This window comes from Periplaneta americana, chromosome 17 (genome assembly GCF_040183065.1).
Source record: "Periplaneta americana isolate PAMFEO1 chromosome 17, P.americana_PAMFEO1_priV1, whole genome shotgun sequence".
NCBI lineage: Eukaryota > Metazoa > Arthropoda > Insecta > Blattodea > Blattidae > Periplaneta > Periplaneta americana.
The window spans coordinates 122,121,005-122,135,835 of record NC_091133.1 but is presented as its reverse complement, the minus strand read 5'-3'; the positions used below and the strand labels follow the sequence as shown (position 1 = coordinate 122,135,835).

The 14,831-nt window shown below is 34.7% G+C and overlaps 1 protein-coding gene across 9 annotated transcripts in view; it reads left to right on the top strand.

Moving 5' to 3' along the window:
- The window catches only part of hth (Meis homeobox homothorax), a 1,486,930-nt gene that overhangs the window by 32,474 nt on the left and 1,439,625 nt on the right, over positions 1 to 14,831 (top strand). For all 9 annotated transcript variants that reach the window (XM_069816539.1, XM_069816535.1, XM_069816533.1 and 6 more), the window contains exon 3: positions 35 to 176. In XM_069816539.1, the coding sequence (XP_069672640.1) occupies positions 35 to 176 (142 nt within the window). The remainder of the gene's footprint in view (positions 1 to 34; positions 177 to 14,831) is intronic.

Sequence of the window (14,831 nt, the reverse complement as noted above, 5' to 3'; positions counted from 1 at the left end):
TCTAATAAGCGGTGTTTGTACGTGTTCACTGCAGGCATCCTTTGTTCCCGCTGCTGGCGTTAATCTTCGAGAAGTGTGAGTTGGCGACATGCACTCCGCGGGAGCCGGGAGTCGCGGGAGGGGACGTCTGCTCCTCAGAGTCCTTCAACGAGGACATCGCAGTCTTCTCCAAACAGGTGAGTCCCAGCAGGACATGCCCATGCGCTGCTACTCTTCCTACAAATACTGAGGTGTAATCCGTTAATCCAGCGTTCCGGACGCCAGCTAATAGGACGATATGCGAATTCATCATGCACAGAGGAGAGCCACTCGTTGCCATGACAATATGACCCATGCGAAGCAGAAATTCGTACGGCATCTGTTTTGTGTTTCATTTCTTGACGGTAAATTTCTATTCTGCATACCTTACTAAGGCCCGATTGTATAAACCATTTAATCTTAGATCAGAGGTTAAATTGATCCTTGTTTCAGCTGAACTTGGAATTTTGTGTTGTATAAAGTCTAATCTGAGATTAATTTGTCTCAAACTAAAGTCAACTTTGACTGAAGAAATTTCTCCGATTAAGTTAGATGATCCAAGTTCAGTTATTTCTTTTCTGTTTGAAATATACGAGTGACAGATTGTGCAAATAAAATATCCATTATTAATAATATCAATATATATATATATATATATATATATATATATATATATATGATAGGTAGACCCTACATTTATATATATATTTCTTTCAATTTCTTGCCTTAATACACAAACAATCTTATATTTTATAAGGCTGTATCGTGTTCAGCAGTATCAAATAACATAACCTATAATTATATTATATTTATAACAACCATTAATTATTAATGGATATGATAGGTGCATCATAAATTTTCAATTAACTGTATTACTAAACGAAAATTGTCGTTTTATAAAGCTTTATTATGTTTAGCAGTATCAAACACCATAATATGGTAACAACTCGGAGAACAGTCAACCTTCTTCTTATTGTCCGCCATTATTTACATTGCACAAAAAACCAGTGTCTCCAACAGAGTATACGGAAAGTCGCCAAAAAGTAGTTGTAAAGTCGCTAGATTTCTCATTATCAACAAAGAAAGATTAAATTTTGTCACTATGGGGTGCTAAAAAGGTCACTAAATCCCTATTTAAGCAATATAAAAGTTAAAAGAAATTGTTGTTGAAAAAGAGTTAAAGTCGCTAGATTGGCAACACTGAACAAACCTGTATAACATGGTCCGCGCATCACGTATTTCACCTGTTTATGCGATGTTGCCAGATCCTTTTCACGTAAACTTAGATTGCATTTGAACCAAGGTAATTTGATCGCAGAAAAGTTTTATACAATGGAAGAAGTGTCTGAACTCGGTTCACTTTTCGATCTACGATCAAAGTTGATCTTTAGTCAGGGAGTTTTATACAATTGGGCCTAAGGCTTTTAAGGAACCCGCAGGTTCATTGCCGCCCTCACATAAGCCCGCCATCGGTCCCTATCCTGAGCAAGATTAATCCAGACCCTAGCATCATATCCCACCTCCCTCAAATCCATTTTAAAATTATCCTCCCATCTACGTTTCGGCCTTCATAAAGGTCTTTTCCCCTCAGGTCAACCAACTAACACTCTATATGCATTTCTGGATTCACCCATACGTGCTACATGCCCTGTTCATCTGAAGAATTTACTGCTTTTAATTATGTCAGGTGAAGAATACAATGCGTGCAGTTCTGCGTTGCGTAACTTTCTCCATTCTCCAGTAACTTCATCCCTCTTAGCCCCAAATATTTTCCTAAGCACCTTATTCTCGAACACCCTTAACTTCTGTTTCACTCTGAAAGTGAGAGTCCAAGTTTCACAACCATACAGAACAACCGGTAATATAACTGTTTTATAAAATCTAACTAAGGAATGAACTAATTACAAAAGAATTGAAAATTGAACCTATTTATGAACATCTCAACCATTATAGACAATAAGATGGACCGTTCCAGACTCCCAAGACAAATTCTCCGCTATATACCATACGGAAGACGATCTTTGGGACGCCCTCTAAAAAGATGGATGGAGACCGTAACAGGCCACTAGGCCTAATACCTCCAAGGACGATGATGATGATGATGATGATGATGATGATAAATTCTAACTTTCATTTTTTTTAAAGCAGACTGGATGACAAAATTTTTGCATACTTCCGTAGTCAAAAAAATTCGCAGATTTATCATTACCAATGAAGGCTCATAGATATCGCTAGTGACGAGAAACGTACAATTTGATGCTGTAGCAATAGTGGAATGGACATTTATGGAAAAATCGAAATATCCAGGTAATTCCAGCCTGAGCGCTTCTCTAATTATTCGTCTAACGGCTTGAGCCAGAAATTAAATCTTACCTCTTGAATGAAAAGTCGTCAATTGAAAACTGGACATGAAAAACACTGTAAGTGCCAATATCGTTGAAAATGAGTTTTTCAAAAAAAGAAAAAAGGAGTATATGTCCCAGGCTCAATCCACTAATGAAAAGTAACATGTCCCATTTTAATTTTATTTTGGCAAAGATGTGCAAAACGTGTGATATTGCATTACTTAGAGCAGTCCACGTTAAGAAAAAAGCATTGGTTTCGGGGCCTTGCCCAGCACATTGTACAAGCTATGTGGTGAGTAGGCGTTTCTATGGTAACTGGTCATTTGATGGAATAGCTCTATATACTCAATGCTTTTTTCTTAACGTGGAATCCTCTACTCTCTTTTATGTCCAGTCTTCAATTGGCTTTTAAAATTGTTGAAGAAAAGAGTTGTAGAAGAAGACAATCTTAGCTTATTTAAATACTCAGAAATGTTCCTTCCGAAATTGAATTAAATTTAAAACACGAGTGTTGCAAGGACCAAACCCAGAGTAGCAAATTTCCGTCACAGTTTGATTCATGTGAAACAGAAATTGACAGAACATCCCTGTTGCGTTCTATTTCTTTGCGGTAAATTTCTTTGCTGCATATTTTCAAAGTAAAATTTCTCCTTGCTATTTTTAATCTTTACGAAATCGCGCAGTTCTTCCTAACATTAATACTCGCGTGGGGTCTTACTACACCCCAATTAATAATAATCAATGTTTTGGGCTTAATATTTATTTTATTATGCGATATTTACCTATATACCGTTAAAATGATCAATGCGAGACTAATTTTCAAGTTTTATAATAATCCGTGGCGCTACAGCCCGTGAAGGGCCCAGACCGACCAGCCGGCTGCTGGTCTCACGCCCACATGCCGAAGCAGAGGTGGACGATCATCCAACCAGAATGGAGGTATCGTGTGATTAGCACGATGATCCCCCCCAGCCGTTACAGCTGGTATTCGCAACCGGATTTCGCTAACTATCGTAGCTCCCCAAGTACATCACGATGATGGGTGGGCACCGGTCCCATACACTGGCCGAAATTTCATGAGAAAATTTCTTCCCCCATGAGGACTCGAACCAGCGCGCATTCCGTAACGCGAGTCCTAGGCGGGATGCCTTAGACCGCGACGCCACGGCGCGGGACTTTCAAGTTTTAAGGAACTTATAATATTACATACAAATGTAGTTTTCTGTTCAAAGGCAGGTCCTTCACTGCAAATCCAACATTCTTCAGTCTTTCCTATTTTCTGCCTTCTTCTTTGTCTCCGCATATGATCCGTATAGGCTATCTTGAAGTCGTCTATCATCTGATATCTTCTTCTGCCCCGAACTCTTCTCCCGTTCACCATTCCTTCCAGTGCATCCTTCAGTAGGCAGTTTCTTCTCAGCCCTTATAATATTACACGGTTAGTTAGCATAAATTGACAATGTTATAAATTCCAAAAAAAAAAAAAAAAGATGATACTGCTGCATCAAATCGTCTTTAATGGCCTTACACACTTTTAGAATCGACTTACACATGAAGAAGTGGTTAGTTACACTTGAAAATAAAGGGTATCAAAAATAAATCGTGTTAATTCAGTCTGTGAAACTGTAATATCGTTCCGAACTTACGAATCATTTCTTATACACCAGTTGCCGTGACAATTTGATCTTGTGAAACAGAAATTCGCACAACATCCCTGTTGTTTTCCATTTATTGACGGTAAATTTCTTTCCTGCCTATTTTCAGAGTCTAAAAACAGATCAGAGAATTATCTTTGAACCTTTGTTCAATTAGTTCCAAAATGCAGTGACCATTCAAGGTGTTAAGTTGATGGAAATTTCTGGGAATGTGGAGGAATTCCCGTAGTACCTGTCCTGTCCAAGCGCTTTGTTCATTATCTATCTAACGGCTTCTGCGAAGAAGTAAACCTCAGCTCTTTGTTGAAGACTCGTCAGTTGACCAATTGTGTCAGTATATCTTGTTTCTAGGATTGAACCCAGAAGTGTAATTGATCAATGAAGCATTATATTTCTGGGAAATGACACAAGCGTTTCTTTAAATAGCGATGGCCTTACCCTAGGAAAACGGTGACTGTCTTACCCAGTTTCAAACCTGGGTTTTCAGAGCTTCAACCCTTTGCTTGTTATCAGAGTAAGTAAATGCTACTTATTTACTTACTTACTTACAAATGGCTTTTAAGGAACCCGGAGGTTCATTGCCGCCCTCACATAAGCCCACTATCGGTCCCTATCTTGTGCAAGATTAATCCAGTCTCTATCATCATATCCCACCTCCCTCAAATCCATTTAAATATTATCCTCTCATATACGTCTCGGCCTCCCCAAAGGTCTTTTTCCCTCCGGTCTTCCAACTAACACTCTATATGCATTTCTGGATTCGCCCATACGTGCTACATGCCTGCCCATCTCAAACGTCTGGATTTAATGTTCCTAATTATGTCAGGTGAAGAATACAATGCGTGCAGTTCTGTAACTTCATCCCTCTTAGCCCCAAATATTTTCCTAAGAATCTTATTCTCAAAAATCCTTAATCTCTGATCCTCTCAAAGTGAGAGTCCAAGTTTCACAACCATACAGAACAACCGGTAATATAACTGTTTTATAAATTCTAACTTTCAGATTTTTTGACAGCAGACTAGACGATAAAAGCTTCTCAACCGAATAATAACAGGCATTTCCCATATTTAATCTGCATTTAATTTCCTCCCGAGTGTCATTTATATTTGTTACTGTTGCTCCAAGATATTTGAATGTTTCAACCTCTTCGGAGGATAAATTTCCAATTTTTATATTTCCATTTCGTACTATGTTCCGGTTACGAGACATAATCATATACTTTGTCTTTTCGGAGTTTACTTCCAAACATATCGCTTTACTTGCTTCAAGTAAAATTCCCTTGTTTTCCCTAATCGTTTGTTGATTTTCTCCTAACATATTCACGTCATCCGCATAGACAAGCAGCTGATGTAACCCGTTCAATTCCAAACCCTCTCTGTTATCCTGGACTTTCCTAATGGCATACTCTAGAGCGAAGTTAAAAAGTAATGATGATAGTGCATCTCCTTGCTTTAGCCCGCAGTGAATTGGAAACGCATCTGACAGAAACTGACCTATACGAACTCTGCTGTACGTTTCACTGAGACACATTTTAATTAATCGAACTAGTTTCTTGGGAATACCAAATTCAATAAGAATATAATATAGGATAAATTTGCAATAGTTATAAATTATGTTTAATAATAGATGAAAAACATAAACTGGTATTCTCCCAACCTAGTTTCATATAGCCTACTTTCAAGTTATCTTGCGTAGTGCTATAATGTTTTGTCTCTCAAATAAAACCGCAGTTACTATTACATAATTATTTTTGAGCGTACTGCGTTCTGCCTCCGTGGTAAGGAGTATTCAGCTTCCGGAGTAGTTCTTTTATTTATATTTTTCTCCAGTTTCTGCAGGCGATGGTAACCTATTCTTTTCTGTTCGTGATTATTCTGTCGTCCCGTATATTCTGGATCTTGTCTCCTGTTGAAATTAAATGCTATAATTCAGTATTCAATCTATGACGCCACAACCCATGTAGTTCCCATGCCTACCAGTGAATTACCTCACACCCGTATACCTTAGCAGAAGTGAACGATCATGCTATCAGAATAGGAGTAATGTGTGGTTAGCACGGTGATAGGCCTACAACTGTTATAGCAGACTTACGAATCCGGATTCCGTTACTCTTTGTAGCTCCCTAAATTCATCATGACGCTAGGTGGGTACCGTTTCTATACACTGGGCGAAATTTTATGAAAAAATTTCTTCCCTCTGATAAACTGCATACTTGTCTTACACCATTATTTATTTCAGATTATTTAGAGAGCTTCGTATTAATATCTAAAACACTTTTGGTACCGGTACTGATATATAAAATGAACCGTAAATAATGTCAAGGGGTTATTCTTTGAGATATTTCAAACAAAAAAGTTTAATACAATTTTGTTCGTTTTCGTTTCGTTCTCGAGATAAAAATTGTTTTATATGTCGGAAATCCATTGGTTTAATTCCCAATATGTTCAGTCAATATAAGAGAGCAGTGTATTATGATAATAAATGTCCTTTAAATGTGTAGAAATATGATCCAAACAAAATATGTAACATTGTAAAATTCCTTTTTGTACGATCGTGTTTTTTTGCTGTATTTGTAGCTATTGCTGTTAGGTCTTGAAATTTGGAAATTCCACACAGAGACTTGTTGCTAGGGAAACCATTCTTCATAACATAAAACTGTACTGAAATAGACCCATTACAGTGCACTTATTGTTACTTAGTTACCATTACAGTACAGTTTTGCGAAGGCTTTGGAATAATATTGCTCCATATTTTCATGCAAAATATATTGTTTTTCGTCATTGTTCCTGCAATAACTCCTATGTGCAAAACATATAGGCCTAATCTTTCAGGAGGAAGTAAAAACACAGTTATTCATCCTATGGCAGCCGTACATAGGAGACTGTGAATTCTTACATTTTCGAAAGAAAAAAATATAATTACATATAGGACATTTCATTATTTGCTGTATCACTACTTAAGTTATTTAATAGAGCAAAAATCTGAAAATCGATAAATATGTCACATAGGAGTTATTGCAGGAACAATGACGATTTGCAATTTTACAAATATGATCGTGCAAAAAATGTTGTACAATACATATATGTGAAGTGCGTTACAAAATCTCGGAAAATGAAAAACCCCGCTTTGCTGGTTTTTAAAACTTTTCTTCCATTTTGTAAAAAAAAGCACTCCTCAACCTTTTATAGTAATATATTATTATTATTTTTAAGTTAGTTATTTAACGACGCTGTATTAACTACTAGGTTATTTAGCGTCGATAAAATTGGTGATAACGAGATGATATTTGACGAGATGAGGCCGAGGATTCGCCATAGATTACCTGGCATTCACCTTACGGTTGGGGAAAACCTCGGAAAAAAACTAGGTAATCAGACCAAGCGGGGATCGAACCCGCGCCCGAAAGCGACTTCAGATCGGCATGTAAGCGCCTGAACCGACTGACCAACGCCGGTGGCTAATATATTATTGCATAACAAAAAGTTACATTTATTCGGATCAAATTTCTGCACTTTCAAAGGACAAAACTAAAATTATTTCAATCATTTATTATCGTAGTACTCTACTGTCTTAAATTGGCTGAGCATATTGGGAATTAAATCAATGGCTTTCCCAAAACACGCTACAAAATGTTTAATGTAAAATATTTTTTATCTCGGAAAGGAAGTAAAAACGAGTAAATTTGTATAAAACTTTTTTTTGTTTGAAATATCTCAAAGAATTACCCCCTGAAATTAAAGATATTAATTGCAACTCATCCTGTATAAAACGCAATAACGACACGAAATAATGCGTATTTATCTATTAGATACGGAGTACGTTGTTATACTTACAAAATCAAGCATAATATTTCAGTTGCATACCCTGTAAAATAGCTGTATTTTGAAAAGAGACGTACAATGTTTTGAAAAGTATCAGAACGCAACTCGCACAGCGAGCACGGCTGGGATTTTGTGTCTGTCTTGTGCATAGCCTGATGGACGGGCAGGCGTCGGCCTGAACTTGACGTCATCGGTTAGTTTGACATGGGTCACGTGGGATCTGGACGGAGGCTAAACGCTGAATTGATACACATGGATAGTGACAAGGGAGTTCATTCTGAAGCTAGTGTCGTGTTGTACTTCACATTCCCGAACGTGTGTGTGATTGCAGCTTAAGAACTACTGAATTGTCGCAATTCTAATACTGTTTACAACAAATTTAATGTTTTATAAACCCAAAATCGAAGCTTTATAGTAAAAATATGTCCGTTACATGTATATAACAGTTCTTAAGGAAATATTTTACAAATCTATACTAATAATGAATCTGTAGCCGAAATTTTTCTGGTAATTTTCGATTTTCCAAAAATAATTGGTCCTAACATATACAATTAACCACCCTGAAACCGAAAATCCCTTTTTTGAAATTTTTGTTTGTATGTCTGTCTGTCTGTCTGTCTGTATGTTTGTTACCTTTTCACGAGATAATGGATGAACGGATTTCGATGAAAATTGGAATATAAATTATGTTCGTTGTAACTTAGATTTTAGGCTATATGGCATTCAAAATACTTTATTTAAAAGGGGGGTTATAAGGGGGCCTGAATTAAATAAATCGAAATATCTCGCTTATTATTGATTTTTGTGAAAAATGTTACATAACAAAACAAAAGCTTCTTTAAAAATAATTTGCGATACGTTATATCCCTTGGAAAAGTTTGATAGGACTGATATTTAATGAGATAAATGAGTTTTAAAATTGAAATAACTGCCATCTAAGGCCGTGTAATGGATTAAAAAACAAATGACTTCGTCTATAAGGGGCCTTGGACAGCAACAATCGAAAGCTATGAAAGATAGCCTACAGAGAATGTTTCTGTGTTTGTATGAAGTAATATCGGAAGCTAAATTAACCGATTTGTATAATTAATTATTATTTCACCATTGGAAAGTGTAGTTTCTCTAGATGGACATAATGCTATAATGTTATTACATTAACTTCTGATATGATATGATATAATATAATATAATATATAATATAATATAATATATGTAGACCAATATAATATTATATGATATAATTTAAGTTATTTGATGCGTTCAGAACTATAGTGGGCCAAACGCCATTTACTGAATACGTACAAAACAAGGGTTAAAATTAAGTTATTACCATAATTCAATGGAAACCTATAACAAGTAAAATAAAGTATACACATTAAATCTAAATGATGACAATGTTCATTAAACTATGGTTGCATGTAATAAAAATTAAGAAACATGTTAAAGGGATTGTCATTGCACCAATGAGTGGTCTCTGGACCAAGATGATCGCATCTTAATTATTTGGATGCAATTCAAATTAAGTAACATATTAAACGACTTATCCTTCTATCAAACACGAATGTTCCCTGGATCAAATGTCCTATTTTAATTATGTAATTACTTTATATTTATTTCTAACGGGTGCAGCGGAGCGCACGGGTACGGCTAGTCTATATATATATATAATTTGAACTGGTAATGGAAATTACGGGAAAACGGCTGAACGGATTTTAATAAATGACCCCTCATTTTGAAGCTTAGAACCCAAAGTTTTTCAGAAAAATAGTAGTTTTCAGTGAAATGTCAATTTTCCTACATCATTTTCCTATTTTCCAAAATCCATCTTTCGTCAGTTTTGAGAACTAATTAATTGGATTTCAGAATAAAACAAAACACACACTACAATAAACAATAGACTATTACACGAAGGCCATGACCTGCAGGATTGCTGACATAGAGTCCAGGTGGCTCAGATTCTTTCACATCATAATGTCAATATGTCGATCTTCATTTGTGTAATTTTTTGATAACGTATAAAAAATCATTTACAGATCTGATTCTCTGGTCTGTAGTTTTCCGAGTACAGCTGTGTATTGGATATTAAGAACTACAAAATTTAAGAATGTTTGATGAGATTATTACCATTGAAAATGAAATATTATTGTAGTTTATGCAGCCCATAATGGTATACTGATGATATGAAAGTGAAACCTTTTGGGGCTTTAAGTAAGTAGACGCAGAGAAAGAATATTTTATATTAGATCTTCGTTTCTATAATTTACTGAGTAACGGCTATATATATGTTACTGAAAGCTATAAAACTTACATAAGATAACAATATTGTTATTAAAAATGAAATAATTTTATAGTTATTAATCAAGTAGTGTGGGTCTTTTCCATATATTTAATGGTAGTGTGATATAGATATTTATATATATTTTTTTAATTGGGTTATTTTACGACGCTGTATCAACATCTAGGCTATTTAGCGTCTGAATGAAATGAAGGTGATAATGCCGGTGAAATGAGTCCGGGGTCCAGCACTGAAAGTTACCCAGCATTTGCTCGTATTGGGTTGAGGGAAAACCACGGAAAAAACTCCAACCAGGTATCTTGCCCCGACCGGGATTCGAACTCGGGCCACCTGGTTTTTATGTCTGATTCTCTAATTTTCCTTAGTAGTAATTGAGTCATTCTTCCTATTTTAGCTGCGTCTTTAAACTACATCAAAATTAATTTCATATTTCTTTGGTTTAATCGATTGGATTTGTGATCGCTGCCAAGCATATTTTGTTGTAGGGAAAACAGCATGCCATTCACTTCTTAGTTTGTAGTATTTGCTGCACAAGCCGCTAGTATAATGTAAAAGCAAATGTGATTTGATGGATGTTATGTCCGTTATGACGTACAAACCGTGTGGTTTTGGACTAAAACGTTAGTGGAATTTCTAAGGCGCGTTCAACATTTACTTGTAGTGTGATTGATCGATAATGTCAAATTTACTGCCTCGCTTTTGCTTTGCTATGGTTGATTTCCCGTTGTCGGAAGCACATCAGAGAATAAATGTACTTTTGTGATACTGTAATTTAAGTTGAAAATTACATTTTCCAATTGTGATATTGACTTCGGCATAGTAGTGTGTTATACACTAACCCAACTAGAATAAGCGGAGGTTCTCGGCGAAGGTTACGCCATTCAGGGCAAAGAAAGCGCAGAATCGAGCTTTATTTAACCCCGTAAAGCAAATTGACTGTCGCTTTGCATTCAGGATCCAATTCAGACTCTCTGATTCGCAATACCGCTTTTGTCGTATCTATAATCCGAATAGGTAAAGTCTAATATAAGAAAATGAAAACAAAAGCATGATTTGTATTTATGTAGGTAATAAAGAGAGCTGAATAAAATAATTGTTAATCAACTTTCAATAAAACAAGTGAATCAGTTTTGGTATCTGGTATTGGAAGATAGTTTTATTATAAAATTAAAATTAAAATATGAATATTATACGATATATGGCAATATTAAGACGAAACTACTGAAAAAAATAGTCTAAAGGTACATTTCTACAAGCAAAAAGTAATTATATTTTGTGCGAGATCGTGCGTATTTGCTTGGTTTCCGCACAAAACCAATCCGCGGAAAGTCTAAAATTCCACATTCAGTATTCCCAACCTAACACACATAACAATTTCCCTCTTCTTACCGCTTAAGTGACATATTGATTTTACTGCTTTAGGCTTTTAACATATTATTTTTAGAGACGTTCAATATAGTAATAATTATAAATTGGAAACTTACCACTGCAATTTCACCTAAATTGCACTGTTAATTATTGTTTTTAAATATTTCCAATAATTAAGTAAACTCTACAACTCCACTAAAGTTACTGCATTCGATTAAGGAAGCCGTGAAAAAATCAACAAGATTCCAGATGCCGATGTTATTTCTGCAATATGTTATATAAATAATATTGTTAAAATATTAAAATGAAAAATAAATCATTACATAACCTTACCGTTTGTTTTAAGTTCGCATTTATAGACTGGGGGGGGGGGGGGAAGACAGACGTATATCACGGCCTGCTGGAGTATAGTAAACACAGAAAACATTTTGAAGCAACAATGTTGAAGATAGATATTTTTGTTTTTCAAGTTTGCCTTCATTGAACAGAAACCAAGATGGAGATTTCATTGCAAATGATTAGAAATTCCTCTTTCAGGTACGTAATAAACGATCTTCGCACAAAATAATGTACGATACACGAGCGGTATGTTTTCTTTAAATTCTCGGAAATTAAAAAAACTCAACTACGTTTCGCTTTTTCAATCTTTTCCTCGAACATGATAACTTCAACATACCGCTCTTGTAACGCATATTACTATTTCGCTATTTGTATAGACTACTATGTGTTTTTCTGTGTTTAGGAGATAGGGATTTAACATTTCCATAAGATACCTATGTATAAAAAAAACTTAATCAGTGGGACATATTTTAGAGAGTAGCAGGCTTTGACAATTTTATTTGTAAAACAAGAGAACATCAAACTTTGACTTAGCAACCATAAAAACGATGTTCTCTTGTTTTACAAATTGTCAAAGCCTGCTAAGTCCTAAATTTGGCCCATTGATTAAATTAATTCTTTATTATGTTTATACATAGGTTTCTTATGATAATGTTAAATTTCTAGATGTTTTATACGCAGAAAAACACACGAATATCTACGAGACTTTGACTTCAAGAAAGAATAAGTAATCTTGAGAGACTGTGTGTGATTTGTGGAAACTGTGACTAGGTATACATTGTCAGACAGTGAAAATAATAATAATAATCAAGAAGTTTACACGTTGGGAATAAAGAAAATGACAACAATTGTACAAAAAATCATAACAATAGGATTGTTTTTCATCTTATTGAATTAAAACCACATCCGAATGGTGATTTTTTTTTTTCGATCTTCAACTGATTTATGTAAGAGTGATATAAACATAAATTTAAAACAAAATTTTATGTCATCTAATTAAGCTTTACGTAACCAATTAAAGACGGGACGTAACAGAAATGGCCAGAATGAAATTATGGAAAATGGAAATGGATTGTAAATCTGAAAAGCATTGATCACTCCGGGAAATAAGGAAAGGCAAATTTCTTTATTAGAATTGGAGAAGGTTATTGCATTTAATCGGTGGCGATAGTGATGACAAAAAGTCACGAAGTGATGTTAGTGTACGATGATCCAGACTACAAGATTTGCGGTATCATCTCACAATTCAAATTGACCGACGCGACATTCCAATACAAGAAGCAAAATTAGCACTACCATGCAGGCGTTTTACCACTTTTATATCCTAAAGTGGAAATGAGAATTTTTTCTCTGTTTCTCCTTGGTGATTTCTGACTTGTATTATAGAGATTCCCATCCAGAACCATTTGTCCCATTCTCATGTTTTGTGATTGATACGAAATTATTGATCGTTTTGGTAGCCCTTCTAAGTAAAGTTTTGCATGGTGCTGACAAATTGCACTTTCTAAACAGCAAGTTCTGAACAGTTACAGCTGAGGTATGCGAGAATTTGCGAAATTATCGCGTCATATCACATTTCGTGGCACAAGCTCCATTTTTTACTTTCTGGGTCAGAAAATAAACGTTCTGGTATAAAATAAGAGATGATTTTTGTTGAGGTTTATAGTTGACAGACGTTGAGTGTGAATTCTTTCAGTGAACGTCATTAAGACGTTTGCAAAATTTAAATTGACTCACTGACTTAGATCTTTGTCCTGTTTGGTAGAATTTTTAACGATTTAATGACATTCTTTGTAAAATATAGCTGTTTGTTATGGCTATACAATATTTGTATTTAGCATTTTGTGAACTTCATAAATTCGTTTCCCGCAGAGATTAACTGTAATATTTTTGCGGCACATAAATTAATTTAATAAGTTCTAAATAAATACAAAATTAATAGACTATATTTGTCTGTGATTTAAAAGTAATTATAAATAGAATACATATTAGCATGCCATGATATTTAGCCCCAATGACTGAATTCGTCTTTGATCGATATTCATTTTTGTAATCTGAAAAGTTGTAACAATAATCTCGTCTTCTCAAAAGCAACCCATAATTGGAATTAAAATTAGCCTAAATGAGGTGATTTTGGGTAAAAAGCTTAAATACGTCAAAATCTGTAATTAGAAAAGAATATTTTATCGAAACAAATTTTTACGACTTTGTGCGAGCTATTACGTCATCGAAAGCATTTTTAAATGACACCCTGTAGGTTTTTTAAATCTTATTTGAGAGAGCATATTTTCAATACAGAATTTCATTTGTTTTGTACAGAAACACTATGGTAACAATTTGTTATATAGTCTATTTTGATAGTCCTATGTTATAGAAGTAGTTTTATTGATGAAATCAACATAAAATAAGATATTCTTAACAGAAAAATGAGAGAATGATTCTGATGTTGATAGGATTTGACGATAGAAAAGTACACAACAAGAGATATGCACACTTTTTAACGAAACTCATTGAAATCGACCATCTATTTCTCAGTCAACAAATGGAAGCGAAATTCAGAGAATATGGACACGTCAAAGACATAAAAAGATAATTTTCTCTTAAGAATATCTTGTTCGATGTTGATTTCATCAATATAACTGCTTTCATAATACAGGGACAAACAAAATACATCAGCAATAAAATCTTTACCATAGCAACTGTAACCATAGTACCTCTGCACAAAACAAATGAAATATTAGACATAAAAATATGCTCTTTCAGATAGTATTGAAAACTATAAGGTGTAATTTAAAATTGCTTTCGATAGCGTCATAATTCCTACAACAATAGTGACAAATATGTATTGTTTCCGTAAACAAACTTCAACGTGCTCATAATTTGTGTGTACGTTTTGTAAGCAATGTTCGTAAATATGATCACATTACCCCATCCCTGGAAACAATAGGTTGGCTTAAACAAGATAAGAAAATAAATTTACATTCACTTC